This window comes from Pelecanus crispus, chromosome Z (genome assembly GCF_030463565.1).
Source record: "Pelecanus crispus isolate bPelCri1 chromosome Z, bPelCri1.pri, whole genome shotgun sequence".
NCBI lineage: Eukaryota > Metazoa > Chordata > Aves > Pelecaniformes > Pelecanidae > Pelecanus > Pelecanus crispus.
Genome location: NC_134676.1, coordinates 75,968,537 through 75,986,322, shown reverse-complemented (window position 1 = coordinate 75,986,322; position 17,786 = coordinate 75,968,537). Strand labels below are relative to the sequence as shown.

At 42.5% G+C, this 17,786-nt stretch overlaps 1 protein-coding gene across 1 annotated transcript in view; it reads left to right on the top strand.

Annotated features, from left to right (window-relative positions):
* SUSD1 (sushi domain containing 1) overlaps window positions 1–2,555 on the top strand; it is a 49,323-nt gene extending 46,768 nt beyond the window's left edge. The window contains 1 exon segment of the mRNA XM_075726035.1: window positions 1,440–2,555. Within this exon segment, the coding sequence (XP_075582150.1) occupies window positions 1,440–1,578 (139 nt within the window). The 3' untranslated portion in view covers window positions 1,579–2,555.
* The last annotated feature ends 15,231 nt before the right edge of the window (window positions 2,556–17,786 follow it).

The following is a 17,786-nucleotide window of genomic DNA, read 5'->3' as shown; positions in this document are numbered from 1 at the left end:
AGCACCTCCTGCCCTCCTCCTGCACCGACCTTGGTGTCTGCAGGGCTGTGCCTCTCACGTGTTCTCACTCCTCACTCCAGCTGCAGTTTGAGTCTCAGTGTTTTGGTTTGGGGGTATTTTTTTCCCCTTCTTAAATATGCTATCCCAGAGGCGCAACCACTGTTGCTGATGGGCTCAGCCTTGGCCAGCGGTGGGTCTGTCTTGGAGCCGTCTGGCATTGGCTCTGTCGGACATGGGGGAAGCTTCTAGCAGCTTCTCACAGAAGCCACCCCTGTAGCCCCCCCCCCGCTACCAAAACCTGGCCACGCAAACCCAATACACCTGTCCAGTTGTTAAGCTGTGATCCTGTTTTAGGCACTGTACTCCAAGAAGGATGTGGCCCATCTGGAGAAAGGGACAGAGGAACTTGACAAAAGAGGCATGAGATCTGTCTGATCCAACTGCGAGTTGGGTAATCTGCTAGGATGTTGCTTAGCCTGGCAGAGAAGAGACTGCCAAGAAGCATGATACATAAATATACAAAAAGCCATTATAGAAAGACCTGCTTCCTCCTGTCCATTGTGCCCATGGTACATGTACCATCCGTGGGCAGCATACCCATGTGCTTCTGAACAGTAGGAGAGAGAGGCATGGGAACAGATTGCTGAAAATGCTGTGAAGCCATAGCTTCTGGGTGGTCTGCAAGAGGAGGTTAAACAAACATTTGTCAGGAATGACACAGCTACAGCTGATCTTGCCATGGTGTCAGGTGAATGGTCTTGGGTTATTTCCTGGGGTCCCTGTAAGCTTTACTGTTCTGCAGCTTCTGTCACAAAGAACCACTGTATTCAAGCGTTCAGCAGCTTGCCACATGTCTGCTGCCTCAGGGATTATATTACCGCAGTGGGACAGATTGTGAATTCCCACTAGCGTGGTTGCTGACAGCAGTTTTAACTGTTCCTCAGTGAGTAAAAGTCTGACACTAGATTCACAAAGTGCACAGTTTGACTGCTGATGTCCTTAGATATTATTAATATTTTTCATTTAAAAAATGCATTAGCCCATAGTTGTTATTGTTAAGGTGCCTCGTCACACATTCACCTTGCTCCATTCCTCCTAATCCTTTGCTTCCTTTTATATGTGATGCCCATTCAGATGCATAAGGACAGTGCCAAAACTTCAGCTTTCTGAAGATCTGCATTGGGCATGAGTGTTGTTAATGCCAAGGTTAATGTAGGTCAGGTAGTCATCAGACCCTGTGGAAATGCTTCCTACCCATCTCACACTGGCTGTAATGTTCAGAATTTATACCAGTACCTTAGATCTTCAAAAGACTTTAGAAACTGTCATTTATCCCATCAATATGAGTGACGCCAGTTCTGTCAGGTCCATGCTCAAGTCTTGAATGGTTTTTAAAGTTTGGGGTTTTTTTTAAATTGGAATTTTTTGTCTTTCTCCAGCTCTTATTTCCACAGCACAGTGCACTCCCCGCCTGCTGCTTTAGCCTGTGAGGCTGTACATTTATCTGCTACAATGGACGTGGCACAAACAGGGATTACATCATCGTTCCTAGAGACTGAAAATGTTTCTCTTCTCTGATGTGTTATCCCCTGAAGTCAGCATAATGAAAAAGCACTCTTCTTATCAAAGCCAGCATCTGTTGGGTATGGGCGTGTCTGCACTGCACATATGTACTATAGCACGGGCAGTTGAAATGTGTTTGTTACTGGAAGTGAGATGTTTATTGTCTCCCCTTATTTCCAGATGGTGTGGTATGTAAAGGAGAACCTTCCCTCACAAACAGGTTTGTGTCAGAGACATTAGCATGTGTCCTGTGTGCTGGCCACAGGCTTTCAGCTATTCCAGCCACGTGAATGCCTGATAATGAGTGTCTGTATTGTACTTTATTACATGAATAATCTCCTGATCTAGTTGAGATTGTCTGAGGATCAACTGCTAACTTTAGATACCTTAGGACGCATAAAGCGGCCCGTTATGAAAGAAAATACAGATCACCCTTATATCAGATGAAGTGCCTATTGTATTTCCAAGTATAAAGGTAGAAGACTTTCATCAGTCACTTATGGGTAATGGTACTTCAGTAACACATACAAAGTTGTTAGCCATGAACTTGTCACATTTAAATAGTGGCAGCAACAGATGTGTTCCAAAGGTATTGCAATCATTGCTCATAGCAATTAGCAATAATTGCAAATAATATACCAATCTATAAAACTGCAGTTTGCCAAAAAGCTGAGTAGCTTTAATGGCATGTGAAACTAATTTAAACAAGGAGCTACCTGTGTTGAGTGCAGTTTTGTTAATCTGTTCTGTAATTACAGCAGAGTAAAGCCATTAAATCATTGTCTGGTTAATGAGCTGGTGTGTAACATGTGGTTAGAGTCACTTAATAAAGTACAGTTAACCAATTTCCTTTGGCATGCTCCCAGTTAATATTTTTTCCTTCTGTAAGAAAGAGTCAGGTACCTTTGATTACCTCCACTCCTGTTCAGAAGTTGCTTTGAGATATATTAGCAAAATTGTTCTGTTCACTGGTGAAATAAAGAAATGAGAGTATTGTTTTTTACTCAGTTTTGTAATTATTTCCAAGCTATGTTTTGTGTTTACCACTTCGAATTTATACCTGTTTTTGGAATTCTGAATATTTCTGATTCCTGATGGCTTCATAATTTTAGATACTGTGTCTCTCTAGGTTGTGTAATTCCTTTTTTGGTGTTTAAAAAGGGTATTTTATTTTACTTTACTGACCAACCTAGTGGCTTTCTATGAAGGAGTGACTGCATCAGTGGACAAGGGAAAAGCAATGGATGTCATCTACTTGGACTTCTGTAAAGCCTTTGACACAGTCCCCCACAACATCCTTCTCTCTAAATTGGAGAGATATGGGTTTGATGGGTGGACTGTTCGGTGGATAACGAATTGGCTGGATGGTCGCATCCAGAGGGTCGTGGTCAGCAGCTTGATGTCCACATGGAGACCAGTGACAAGTGGAGTCCCTCAGGGGTCTGTACTGGGACCAGTGCTGTTTAATATCCTCATCGATGACATAGACAGTGGGATTGAGTGCACCCTCAGCAAGTTTGCAGATGACACCAAGCTGAGTGGTGCGGTTGACATGCCAGAAGGACAAGATGTCATCCAGAGGGACCTGGACAAGCTGGAGAGGTGGGCCTGTGTGAACCTCATGAGGTTCAACAAGGCCAAGTGCAAGGTCCTGCACCTGGGACGGGGCAACCCCTGATATCAATGCAGGCTGGGGGATGAAGGGATTGAGAGCAGCCACTGCGGGGAAGGACTTGGGGGTGCTGGTGGGTGAAAAGCTGGACATGAGCCGGCAATGTGCACTTGCAGCCCAGAAGGCCAACCGAATCCTGGGCTGCATCCAAAGAAGCGTGGCCAGCAGGTCGAGGGAGGTGATTCTGCCGCTCTACTCTGCTCTGGTGAGACCTCACCTGGAGTACTGCGTCCAGCTCTGGGGCCCTCAGCACAAGAAGGACATGGAGCTGTTGGAGTGGGTCCAGAGGAGGGCCACAAAAATGATGCAAGGGCTGGAGCACCTCTCCTGTGAGGCCAGGCTGAGAGAGTTGGGGTTGTTCAGCCTGGAGAAGAGAAGGCTGCAGGGAGACCTTCTTGTGGCCTTCCAGTACTTAAAGGGGGCTTCTAAGAAAGATGGGGACAATCTTTTTAGCAAGGCCTGTTGTGACAGCACAAGGAATAATGGATTTAAACTAAAGAAGAATAGATTTAGGCTGGATATAAGGAAGAAGTTTTTTACAATGAGGGTGGTGAAGCAGTGGAACAGGTTTCCCGGAGAGGTAGTGGAGGCCCCATCCCTGGAAACATTCCAGGTCAGGTTGGACGGGGCTCTGAGCAGCCTGGTCTGGTTAAAGCTGTCCCTGCTCAGTGCAGGGGGGTTGGGCTAGATGACCTCTAAAGGTCCCTTCCAACCCAAAGCATTCTATGATTTTAAAGTGTAAGAGCAGACTTTGTCATTGCTAGTCGATTGTAATCAAACTTACATGAGAGAGATTTTAACTGCTGCATCTAAGTGGGGGGTGCTTTTTTTAGATATGGGCAGATATCGTTCCTGTTATCCAGCATTTCTGCTGCTTACTAAACCTGCTCTTAAAGTTAGAAAGTTTTCAGTAGTAGCTGAGTAAGAACACCTTTGTCTACATTAGTGACTAAGAGTTGGTAATGTGTTCCTTTGCTGACTGAGAAAAAACCTAAGCGTTCATACTGGGCTACTCTTACTTAATTTTTCAGTTTCTCCTGCAGAATTCATTCTCACATGTTCTGCTTGTAATTCCCTTTCTCAATGGAATAGGTTGCCAAGGTTTGGCATAGCCGTACAAACTGCACTACTTCATTCTGGTTCATTCTGCTGCTGTGGTCCTGTGAGAGAGTTCATTAGCAGCTGTTCCTGAATAAGGGAGAGCTGGAGAGGCAGGAAATAATTTAAAGAGACAGGCATGCCATCCTTTGTGAAAGAAAACTTCTTTCACCTTTTACTAAGACCAGCAGTGTTCCAGAACGTTTTGCAGGACCAGAAACTTACAGTCCATCTTGTCAATGGGTATAGTTGTAAAGTTGGAGGTCTTCGTAACCTTCAACAAGTAATTTCTTTTCTGTGTGCCTCTTCTTTGCCTAGCTTGTCTTTTCTTAATGTAAAGTTTTCAGAGCAAGGTTTCTTCTTACCAAACATCCACACTTCTGCTGGGAGTTGCATAATGTATTTAACAACTCATTTGGACATCTCCGCACAGCAGAGCGGTGCAGCATATTAATACCCAGGAATGGACCGATAAGGAAGAAGCAATGAGGCAGGATTCCCTGCCATCTTAAATTTTCCAAAACAGCTACAGTCCTGCAAGTTTCCCTCTTTCCCTCTGCCTCCTTTGTCACTCTTGGCAGACCTACCTCTGGCTGTGAGCCTGTCTTCGTCTGTCATGTACTTATCTTTCTTCCATCTACATCTGTTTCAGTTTAATGTGGGAAGCATAGAGAAATAATTCAGCCTTGCCCTCCTCAGATATTGTGCAAATGTTAACAGTCCGTTTGTTACAGCCTCTCTCTTTCAGAAACATTGCTCTGTTGCTCCCAAGCTTTCCAATTACATTTTAAAAATTATTTTTCTAGGGAAAGTAAAACGGTTTAAACAGTAGGAAATTAAGAAGTAGCTAGAAGAAGGTTGGAGAAGGTTCTTAAAAGTTCTATGCCGAACAACTATTACAGGACAGAACAAAAAGAACAACATGAGATTATAGTGGCTGTACTTACTTTTGTCTGTTACAGAAACAAGCTTGTACAGTGAAATTAATCTGGTTGGAAAGTACTGCTAACGAAGGTCAGTTCTCTGACATTTCATTAGAAGGAAATACGCCATTATGCTAGAAAGGGTTTCACTGCAAATACGAACTTTCAGACTTCTGATCAGATAGCTGATTTACAAAAATACTTCTTAGGAGAAGATAGTCCTAGCAGGTGCCACTTTGAATGGGGCTTTAGAGTTAGAAGTGTGTGTCTGTACGGGTACTTCTGTTACTTAGATCTACAATCCATATAATCAAGTTTATGGAATGATCTCGTGGCTCTGTATTTTATACATAGGATCCTGCCAAACTGATTGCAACATTAATATAATCAAACCCTCATGCTTCAAGAAATTCTAGAGACATTTCTAATCATCCTGCACTGCTATTCCATCAGTTAACACTGAAATTCTCCTTTTTCTTCCAATGTTTTTTGCTCTGCTGCCTCAGATACGTGTTTCACACCCAGGCCAAGTAAGGTGAAGCCAGCTGAAGCTGCTCTGCTTTTACTGCTAATCTGTATCCATTCATGGTGCTATATTGAGAAACTGTGGTTTAGATACATACCAATGTCTGCATTATCTCTGAAGTGTTTTTGGCTGTAGAGGAAACAGGAAATTGTTAGCCCTGGATAAACAATTCTGTGTAAACTTAAGTTAAACTATTTTTTATCTTTTATTCTGTAATAGTGAGATAACATGCAAGTTACTGTAAAAATCCAGCATTTATGCATTTAATTGTGATGGTGTGTCAAAATGAAAAACCTTTTATTGTAAAATACACTTTTTTCTGCATATCACTGATGAGTCCTTTAAATCTTCTGGTGAGATTTCTTTGTTCTGGGCATGATAGAGACAGCCAGAAGCCACCCAGGCTTGCTTGTTTGTTTCAGTATTTATAGTGTCAATCAATAGTACATACAGGGTCAGATATGTGGGCCAATATGCTCCTTGTTTCTACGCGTGGTCTCAGATTTAACTGTTCTCAGTCACCATTCCTGTTTCCCAGGTCTTGCACTATTTCGCAGGGCCATTTCATATCTAGCAGAATTCAGCCAGAGCCCAGTGTGAGCTGGCAGGATCTATGATCTCTAGCCCAGATGGAAGTACTTCTGTTGCTAGTGACAGCATTGCTGGGAAGTTACAAAAGTCTCTGAAAAATCTAACTATTGCATTGCTTTCAAGGACAGAGCAGGTGCCTTCGGATCACGTTCTGAGGATACTCTGTGAAATTAGTTGGTGATCTCAGTGCTGAGCTCTAGTGGAAAGGAAGAAGCGTCAGCGTTGCAAAAGCACGTCCACAACTGCAGTTCCTGGCAGCAGGAGAAATGACTCTGTGGACAGCACAGATGATTGTTCCTTTCGGCTCTGAGAGAGGTGGGGTCTGAGGAGGCAGAGGGCGATGACAGTATTTGTGGTATGGCTATTATGGAGCTATTTCCATTTTGAGGTTAACAAAAATGGCACCTTTATGGTCACAAAAAAAGGGGGACTTGCTCTGAACTTCTGTTTTTCCTCCTCCGCCCCCTTCCCCAAATGTTTGTGTGTATTTTTTCCAGAAATACTGCTTTTGTTTCTGCAGTCTCACGACTGAATAATGATGAGTGACCTTTTATTGGTGTTTTCCAACTTGGGGCAGTGCATTTGATGTATTTCAGTTGCAGTTCATGTTTTATGTTCCCTGGTGTCCTCATTGGGTCACCACATTGTGAAAAACTATATACATTATATATGTATAATGTATATGTGTATGCATATGTAGTTCTGTTTCTTCCATTTCATTTAAGAAGTAACTGAAGATATAGTCAGGGTTTCACAGCAAAGGTGGGGGAGTTCAGTTTCTGCTCCCAGGAGTATTAAAAATATTAATAGACTGGTGAGCAACGGGGAAAGGATTATAGAAAAACAAGTCAATTCTTAAGAGAACGTAATTTCCAGAGAGCCAGATTTTCCTGAGCAGTTTTTAGCCTGGAATGTTTTAGCTGGACTTTGATGACAGTTCTTATAAACGTCTCTCCTGCAGCCACCCTGGAATAAGTGAAGAGAGCAAAATGGACTGCGGTAGTCTGGTGAAGATGTTTCAAGCTGATGGGCACAAATCAGCTGTGCCAATACATTGGATAAAGCCTAATATAAGAAGAATATAGGGGTGGTATAAGCCAGTTCTCAGCTTTCCCTTTTAGCTGTGTAAAATGACCTACTCAGTTTGGCTCTTGGCTAATTAAGATGTTAGGAAGTTCCATTTTGTTTTGCATATCTGTGAACTCTGACACACTCTAGGTATTTTATTTCCAGTGTACAATGAGCCAATCCTTTGCTATAACCTGGAATATTCATTCAGGCACACAAAAACAGAGCCAGGTGAATGTGGAATGCCAGATCAGTAGCAATTGTAAATATCTGCTGAGAGGCAGAGAAGTAGTGCTTCAACAGCAGTTCTACATTTTTGCAGTATACCAGTCTCTTACTGGCAAATGAATAAAATTATTATTATGTGATTATGCAGCACGTTTCAGAACGGTGATTTGAGTGTTTTGTGGCTAGATGAAATCTGGCTTCTTCCAGTTCTGTTAAATACTACCTTATTCCCTTCATTCTTCATGGCTTCAATCTACCAGATGTTAATTTTTATTGCAATAAAACAGGCTCAAAATTGGGCATACATCCAGATATTCTGAATTCAACTTTCTGCCCCAGATTTTAATGAAATTGTGGAATTATCCAGGTTCTCACTCCGTGCAACTTAACATTGTTCTTTCTAAATTTAGTACAAAGATATATATTTACATTAGTTTAGAATCTGCTCTTATGTTTTAACTCAAGACAGAAAGAGGAGACTAGAGAGGCGAATACATTCTGCGTTTTCACGAGGAGATTGAAAGCAGTAGCTGTAAGAATGTTTCCTAGTATGGCCACAGCAGTATCCAAAGACTCTCTAAGCAGTACTATTATTTATCCACTGTTTGTCTGCACGGGAGGTCAGTGTGAAGCAAGGTAGATGGGAATTTCCAGTTGCACATTCCCTTTCTTGTTCGAAGATGCAATTTCATCTTTTTTTTCCTTTCTTAAAAGATTTTTCTGTTGGTCAGCCCAACAGCATTTGAGATTAAATAGGATTTTTTGAGTTAGTTTAGGATCCTGTTAATCTGTTCTGCTTTCTGCTGGGACTCCTGGGAATTTTTTTTTTCATCCCACATCCTGATAATTGCCACAGCAGGACTGACATTCTTTTCAAACAGACCAGACTGTTTGAACACATTTTCACATATTGGCTTTGGGTGTTTTGCAATGAAAAGTCATGCCATGTTTGACAAGGTATAGCAAGTATTTCTTATCCGATAATATGACTTAATGCAAGCACCAGTTCTGGCTTTGCCCAGGTTCACTAAGGGATTGCATTTAGAGTGACAAAGTAAGGATTAAATGACAGTGATTTTGTAATCACACAAGTGATAAATGCAGAATATTTGGTAGAATATCAGCAAGCAAGAATACTACCTTAATATGAGAAGTGATCCAGTTTAATCCCATTTAGATGTCATTCTGTTTTGCATTTATCCATTAACATGTCCCAGCAGATGATAGTAAATTGGTATGATAGTGAAACACTTTTGCCTCCGGGCATTGGTACCTGGAATTTCCCTTCCCAGATATCTTTCTCATAAGTCTGCCTTGGGTATTGAGTAATTGCTTCCTGTGTTCAGTCATATCCTAAAATACTCTTTCTGTATGAGTAAAGTCTCTGCAGTCAGAATATGCTTCTCCATAGGAATAATGGCCTGGTGAAAATTGTTTGAAGTGCTTTGGTACAGTGTGTGGCAACTGTGATACCTAAAAGAGGCATTATTTCACAACACTGGCCCTCCATGTTCTGGATATCAGGTGCTTTTTTTTTTTCCTTCTTTCTTTTTTTTTTTTTTTAACATTTCCAGTCCCTTTTGAAAATCTTATCTCTACAGTCTCTTAAGAACGTGGAGCACTCACCCTGAACTTCACTTCTATATCCCTTTCCATTGTTAAGGTATGCTTTACTGTGAGTGGCATGTGAGTCAAGATTTAGAATCATAAGAGTATCTCAAGTTGGAAGGGACCCATAAGGATCAAGTCCAACTCCCTGCTCCTCACAGGACGACCTAAAACTAAATCATATGACTAAGAGCGTTATCCAGGCGCTCCTTGAACTCTGACAGGCTTGGTGCCATGACCACTTCCCTGGAGAGCCTGTGCCAGTGACCAACCACCCTCTCAGTGAGGAACCTTTTCCTAATGTACAATCTGAACTTCCCCTGATGCAGCATCATTCCATTTTCTCGTGTCTTGTCGCTGGTCCCTGGAGAGAGAAGATCAGCACCTCGCCCTCCGCTGCCCTCATATGTACGCTGGGGATCAGTTTGTCCAAGTTCATTTATGTTAGTTGAATATTCCTTCTGCATTACTCACTGTAAATAACTGTTGCACAGTTTTGCTGTTTTCTAAAGAAATGAGCCTGTTAACATCTGTTTCCCCATAATCATGTCTTTGCCCATGGGCACATTCAGGAGCAACAGGAATCACAAAGTCATCATGTTGTGAGTTTGGTGAAAGCAGGCAGTTGAGAAGGACTAGAATCCAGCCTCTATTCTTGTCAGACAGCAGAGAAGCCACTGCACAAGTAAACGATACTGCAAATGCTCTGTCCATCCTTTAGGAAACATGCAGGAAGAATCCATTGCACAGTCAATTCTCTCTGTCTCTTGCATGCAAGCAGCAATGAAAATCTTTTACTGCTTTGCATGTGATTAGTCTCCTGTGCCTGCAAAGAGCTGAGCTCATTTAACAGCAATGCTTAAGTTCTGTTAGAAATTCAGGTCAATCACAAGATACAAATCCAAGGAAAACAAGCCTTGGTTGAGCCCAGTAGAACTGCTTGTTATCTAAACTCTTCCAGCATGCCTGCAGGCTGTTCTCTGCAGACAGATTAAAACAATTATAGAGTTAATGGGTTTTTTTTCCAATACTTATTTGCAGTCTGTTAATTCTTAAGACCCATTATGAGCATTGGAAAAATCAGTGGAGCTGAAGGTGGCTGCCATAGAGAATCATGGAAGTGTTTTTCACTAGCAAAGACCAGTGACATTCTCTGAACTCATCTCTGAACTGAAGAGAAAAAAAATCAATGCAAGTGCAAGCTTTGCTTAAGTAGGTCTTACCCACTAGCTGCTAGTCCAGAATGATGACATGTAAGTAGAAGAAGGAGATTACAGGCAGACTCTGGCTTCCTCAAGGAACATGTTTTCCTAGTGCTTGGTGTCCTGGGAAAGATGGACACAGCACAAATAATCCAATGAACATGCAGTACATAGAAGAAGGTTTACAAGCCAAATGTTGGTGTTCCTATGAATAAAGGAAGCAGATAGGTTTATGCAGGTATGCTGCAATGAACTTAGCAGTGTAGAAGATTTTAAATGTGAAGCAAGATCATTATTAGATTCATTCAGTTAACAAAAGCCTTTGAGTCTCAGACTTCTACAGTGGGCTTTTAAAGGTGGCCTCTAAAACCATTCTCTTCATGCCACATTCACACTCTTACACATTTATGTTCTTTCCAGGAACTGTGCTGAACTGCAGGTACCTACCTCTCTAAGGGTCTGTATTAAGAGGCTGCTGATTACAAGTCCTTGTGTGTGTTGGCTGCAATTTATTATTGTTGTTGCAGCTTACAGTTTATATGCTAATTCCACTGTTGCCTAGCTCTAGCAAAAATTACCTGGTTTTTTAATGAGAAATGAGTAATCTGGGAGAAGTCTCCACTTCAGTCTTAGCCTTTCTCCAGCTGTAGAAATCTGGCTACCGGTTGCTGGGAAATCACAGGCTACAGATACAAGTCTTGAAACTGCAGAAGCAGCAGGGGTTTTTTCCAGCCATCCCCCAGTGCAAATCACTATAATCAGTCCTTGTTTTTCCAAGTAAACAAGCAGCTTTCAAAACCAATATAAATCTTTCTCTTCCTGCCTTTGACAACCTTAAGCAAACATACCGTTCTTTGACTTTCACTTCATTATCTATAGTACCTTGTATTCATTTTCTCCTACATTATAAGTTACATTTATTTCCCTTTGTCTTTTCCCCAAAGGAGTCAACATCCTGTTGGAGCATATGATTGCATTTTTTCCCTCTGTGTAGGGAGGGTGGAGTGATGGCTCTTTTCTGTTGGGGGAAAAAAAAAAAAATCATCAGTTAAACCCCTAGGAAATATATTATATTTAAAAGGCCTGAGGTAGAGATGAGGATTTCAAATGTGCTTGCTGTGACATTTGCTCTTTTGCACTGTCCCTCTCAGATTTCAAATCAAGGCAGAAAAGGTGCATGGATACACTTTAAACCGGAACTTTATGTCCAGCAGCAGGAAAACCAGAGAGAGAGAGAGAAAAGTGCCTGTTAATGTAATTTCAATCCTTATCTTGCCATCTGACACCAAAAAAAAATTATTCTTCACAATAAATGATTGATCTAAGAAAAAATCCTGGGAGAGTTCATATTTTAAAAGTACATTGAAGAGGCAAACTTTCCCAAACTGCTTGGGAACACTATCCCAAAAGGAATTGCCTGTTTTGCTGTTGGAATTTTGCAAAGAGATTACTTCCTCTGCTGCCAGTGATTGGATCTGCCTTTATCATGGTTCCCTGTAGACTCTTAGGATGCTTGCCATTGCATTTAAGAATCTATTTTTCAGAATCACGGGATCAGCTGTTTGTCTAGCCTTTGCATTTCTCCATGGCACTCTTAACAGACTGTCTACAACTCAAGTAGTACTTATGGCTGTTAATCTTTCTAGTGTGTTTGGCAGAAAGAGTTATCAGATACTTGCTTTTGAGATAATCTTCACCGATAGATTTTTAATCAAGGGATCAGCAAATGAAATGTAGAGCAAATGACAGAACCACTCTGTTCACTCCAATTTCAGGCTGCCAAAGGCTGTCCTGCACCCAGCAACTTTCATATGTGTCAGTAGGGAAGCATTACCACAGTGAGAATTAGAGATCCAGCTAAATAAAGAGGAAGTGGCCTGACACCCGTTAGAGGAGTTCTTTCGCGTAATTGTTGAGCTTTTTAAGAAAAAACAGTGCTCATGTCAAGACCAAGCATTTCTGCGCAAATAGGTCTCATTCTACGAGAAGACTGAAGGTCTGCTATTATTTTGAAGCTGCAGTTTCTGAAAGTGCCATGACTGGCTCAGGGAGAGTCTTTGTCTCCTAACTTCTTCAGGTTCTTTTCATAAGTCTGTACCCTTCCCTCCTCATTTCCCTTGAAAAAAATGAGAAATCTTGATTGAGAAGGAAAAGAATAAGGTAGACATCTTCCTCGCTGATGGAAAATACATTTTCTAGGGGAAAGGACAATTATCACTGAAGAAAACTTTGGAGAGAGGCCAGGGAAAAGAAACTCTATCACAAGAACATGAGTAAGGAGGGGAATGACTTGCACAAGAGATAAAAGAAAAGAAATCAGACAGCATCTGGGAAGAGATGAATGGATCACTTCTGCATTTTGTGCTGTTTTTTGCAATATCCATCTTTTTGTGGTCCGTCATAGCCAGCCATGTTTAGTTGTCAATTTGAGGGGCTAGCCATTCAGATCATGTGCAAGTCAGCAGCATGAGCCTAGCGATTGCAACATCGTGGTCACTCTGGGTGTGCTGGTGGGGGGAGCAGGAGAAACTATTTCCCTAGCAAAACATTTACATACAGAGAAAGAGCAGTGCAGTGGGAGGAGTGGGGACAGCTGAAGCAGCCTTTGGGTTAGAGGTCAGATCATAGTTTCCGCCAAAAACATAGGGATTTTTTTTTCCCCTTCCAGAAATATGGCAAGTTTCCCCTTGACAAATTTTGCAAAGCTCAGGAGGCAGCAGGCACCAGTAGATGCCTTTCTAGCCTGGTTGTTTGGGTATCCATCAAAAGTCAGATCTTCTCTTTGGCCCACTGAGAGCAAGAACTTCAACTTGAATCCCACCCCTTGCAGAAGGCTCTGAATGCTGTACTCCTGGACACTTCCATAGTAACTGTAGAAAGTGCATCCCCATTCACCCAGTGAATCATGTTCCGATGCTTTCCGTGCTAAGCTCCCAGTGATCCCTTTAAGGAAAAAAGGCTTTCTGCTGCTTTTGGTTTTGTTTTTCTTTTCTTCTTTTTTCTTTTTTTTTTTTTAAACAAGTAGTGTGTTTGTACCGTTTTTATACCCAAGCACACAGCCAGTGCTTGTGCTCTAGCAATCTGCAGGTATAAACACAGCCATGATCTGAACTTGGTCAGGAACTGCACAGCAGCTGCGTGGTCGAGTCTGTGCTGCGTAGCACGGGAAGACTGGCTGCAGCCTCCGACACTCATGGGACCAATGTCTTGTGGTGTTCCTGTGTGGAACTCCACCATCCCTCATCCATTTTGTGCCTGGCACTGTAGCCCCCCTCCCCTTTCACAGCTCACATATTTTAGTAAAAGAGAGTTTGAGAACATTGTAACTTGAAATAAAGTATCTCCTGTATCTCTTTTTTTTTTTTTTTTTTTTTTTTTTTTGTTTTGCTGGAGAGATGCTGGTGAAGCAAAAAAACCAGCTCCTGCTTTGGCACTACTGACCTGTAGCGGCCTTGCTCCCACCACATAGGGTCTCCCTGAGACTGTGACTTTTATTTAGTCAAGTGTTGACATAAGTGAGAAATGCAGATGATAAAAATCTGATACAGCTGGGTTTCGCAGCCTCATGTTATTTTCCCAGCTTTTAAGTGTTGGTAGTTACATACCCAAGGACTTCTACTGGCTTTGGAATTTTTTTGTCAAGCACAACGATAATTTTGTAACAAAAATACTCCTTTTCCTAGGGAGGAACAGAGTTTTACAGAAAGGTTGCTGAAATAATTAAACAGACATTTTTTCAGGTGAAAACTTTATGAAAGCCAAGTGATTTAAAACCACCTTTTGTCACAGTGTTCCCGATGTAAGGGAACAGCTGGAGAAAGGAAAGTATCCCTTCAGAACCTCATAGTACCCGCTTCCACTTCTGTACTTGCCTGAGCTTTAATCTTCACATCCACAGGCAAGCCCCCAGCCTGAGCAGCTCTTTTGGGCTTTTTATCTACAAGATATTCTCTAAGGTGTTTAGGTGCTAACAGTTCTTCTGGGGAGTAAGCAAATGCCCATAAGCATCTAACTGGGTACCTACACCCTTACAAATTAGGTTTCCGGAGTCTCAAGCTGTTCTGGTGAACAGGAGAGGCAAACTGTGAGATGCAGGGAAGTGCTTGAGGAATGGGTGTTTGTGCTGGCAGATGAGTAATCCTTTATAGCCACAGGCACTGAGAGAATAGGTGTTTGCCAGTGAGTTGCATATATAAATGTACATTTGTATATATATTGATGCTGCATTTCCTTGCCTCTGATAAAAGGTTTTCCCATTACATAAACAGGGTTTTGACTGCATAAAATGACTTTCAACCCCTAAACCCATCTAAACTGTAGCAAAAGAAAGGGCAGTTTGGCTTTCTAACTCCTCGGTTGGTGTTTTACCAGCACGTCACAGCACCACACCCCTAAGAGCATAGCTGCGCTGCCGAAAGCCCGTTGAGAGGGCTGGATGCATACCGCTGCCGAGGTGCAGTGGTAGCTGGGAGAGCTCCAGGTTCCAGTATGCCTCCACATCATCACCAAACGGCATTACCTGATGTCCTTTGATGCAGGTTTCTCAGGGAGGTGGGAGATACGTCACATTTTGTTCTGCCCTCCCAGGGCTGTCAAGGGGAAACTTGGTGTCTTGCCAGAAAATCCCTGAAGGTGTCCCCTGCAAATTCAAAGCCTCTTGTTTGACATAACACTTGCTGAGAAACACAAGATCTTTCCACTCCAGTTTGCCGTGGCATAGCTTTTCTTTGATCACCTCTGGACCACTTTGCCGTCTTTGCTTTTCTCAACGAAGTGCTGGAAGTCGCAATGGTATCTACAAACAAAGTTTTACAGGAACTGAAAACAACAGTAACTGGTACAGCTACTGCACCCAAGCCAGAAAATTAAAAGGACTAGAAAGTTCTGGCGTTACAAGTGAAGAATAACTTATTACTTACTTCCCAGCAGGAAAGGGTCAAGTAAACAAAGAACAGCCCGAAGTGTGTGAGCCAGAGCCCATCCATAAAAAAGCCAATTCCCTTCAGCTCCAATGGGATGGTGCCCAAGCCACAGAGATGTTTGCTTAGGGGTGATTTTTTTTTTTAATTCTTCTTTTATTATTAGCCTTCCAGTGTCCTTTTAATAGACATACATCTACATGGAGAAGGGATGAATGGTGGATGCAATCACAGACCTATGTCCTGTACTAGCTTTGCATGTAATGTATTTTTATGTCTTCCTTTGCCATATGTCTGATTGCACAGCACCTGTAGTTTATTTTTCATTGCAACACCTCTATATGATGCAGAACTGTACTTAATAATGCTCTCTTACTAGAGGGAGGATGGTAGAGTGAATACAGGGAGCTTAGTTGCTGAGATACTTTCAGCCATTGTCTTACAAGTAACCTCTAAAAAAAGGTGAACTGAAGAGGACAGGTATTGTTAAAGCACATAGAAAGAGGTACCTGCAAGTCCTATGCCAGCAGAGCAGTCACTACAGGACTGTTCCATGAGTCTTCAGCTTTCACCTCCTTAGGGTGTTACACCCTCACTTGTCTCCATTCCCCCTCTGTGCAATATGGGTGATTATGACTGTTCTTCCACTGAGACCCTGCCAGGGTTAAGGCATTTCCGTTTACGTAGGTTTTTTTAATAGAGTAAACACTAGCTTGGGAACACTAACATAATTTTTAAAATTGTTTCAGTGCTGCAGGTCTGGGAACAATACAAGCATGCTGATGAGCCCACTGGCTGCAATGGACGAACTCTGAAATAGGAAGCATGTTTGGGGTAGGGTATGTGTTGCAAAACTCTGTAAAAGCAGCACTGCAGACCCTCTGGATTAGGATACTCAGGCTCATCACATAGGCACGTGTTTTGCCGTTCAAACTGCAGCTAGTCTTTCTACAGCATCAAGGCTAAGAGCACACTTCTTGTATCTTCATCAGTTTGTCCAGCATCACACAGAAGTTGCTAACTCTTTTTTCAGTAATCTGAAAACAAAACCCAGTATGGATTTGGTTTGTTTGGGCCTTTTTGTATAATTTTTTTAGAGCTCAGCCCACATTCAGTTGTATCTGGCAACAGAACTGGTCATCTCTGGAAATCCCACTCATGTGATTCCCTCTGCTGACTGTGGCCTTTGTTTTCATGATCTGCAGCTGAATATCACGCCATCCTGTTCATCCCAGGAAAGGTATGAATTCAGTGAGGCAGACAGTAAAAATGGAAAGGGAACTAGCGCCCGGTGCTGTGCCACCAGCCAGGCGCAGCTCAGCTTGCAGTGGTGTGCTTTGCCTCCCGTGGGTTTGGCTCCTGTGCTGTTTGAGACTGAACTGTGCTTTACAAAAGGTCCTTTCTCTTAGGGAAAATACTCCCCAGGCCAGGATGTCTTTGAAGTAAAATGGTCCTAGGGAAGGAAGGAAACATGAAAGCAAGGAGATGTGGTTTAGGGGATCTTGACTGGGACGTCTCAGTCTTTAACATACTGTCAAGTGACCTGCAACCATGCGCACAGTCAGTGTAAATTGCAGTCGTGCAACAGACATGAAGACAGCTTATGCACCATCACATGTTTTCTGTGTCAGAGCAAGGGCCTGAAATGGTATTGATTCAAGCTGGAGACCACATCTGGGCACCAAGAAGAAATAAGAAAGGATGCTGGGTAGGGAAGAGCTCTGAGAACAGGTTTGTGGGCTCCTTCTTCTGCAAAGCCCCAGGGGCTGCAGTGAGGCTGACAAGGGGTGGAGATTCCTGTGTAATGTCATGGGTAAGACAAACAGGAGGTTCATGTTAGGGCTGCACTGTCTCCCTTGCTCAGATTGTGAGGACTGAGAAACCTTTTGAAGCAGAAAAAAAAGCCACAGCAAAAGCATCCTGCAGGAGCCTCAGTTTCACGCAGCTGCTTTCCATCTGAGCACCCTTCAGCGATTCCGTTTTCACTCTCTGTCCTTTAGCAGCATGAATGAGCTCTGCAAGGACTTTGCTCAGAAATCCTGTCATAGTAATACTGTGCGGTATTTGCCAAAGGTGCTGTTTTCTTGAGCTGTGCAAAGACAAACTGTTCACGCATAGCTCTCCTAAGGCAAAGCAGAACGAAGACTCTTTGGGTCTATGGCTAGAAGTAAACTCTGTGTCCCAGGGAAATCCCAGGGCAGCATCAGTGCCCTATCAAATCATGTTCTTCTTCAGCCTAGTTTAACGCCTAAGTCACCAGACTGAATTAATGGGAGCACCTGCAGGCAGTGATACAACTGAAAAGAACATTTATTTAACCACCTAAGGGAAAAATAATCTAAATTGTAGTAAGAGCTGTTACACCTGGTCCTGTTTCCACATCAAGGC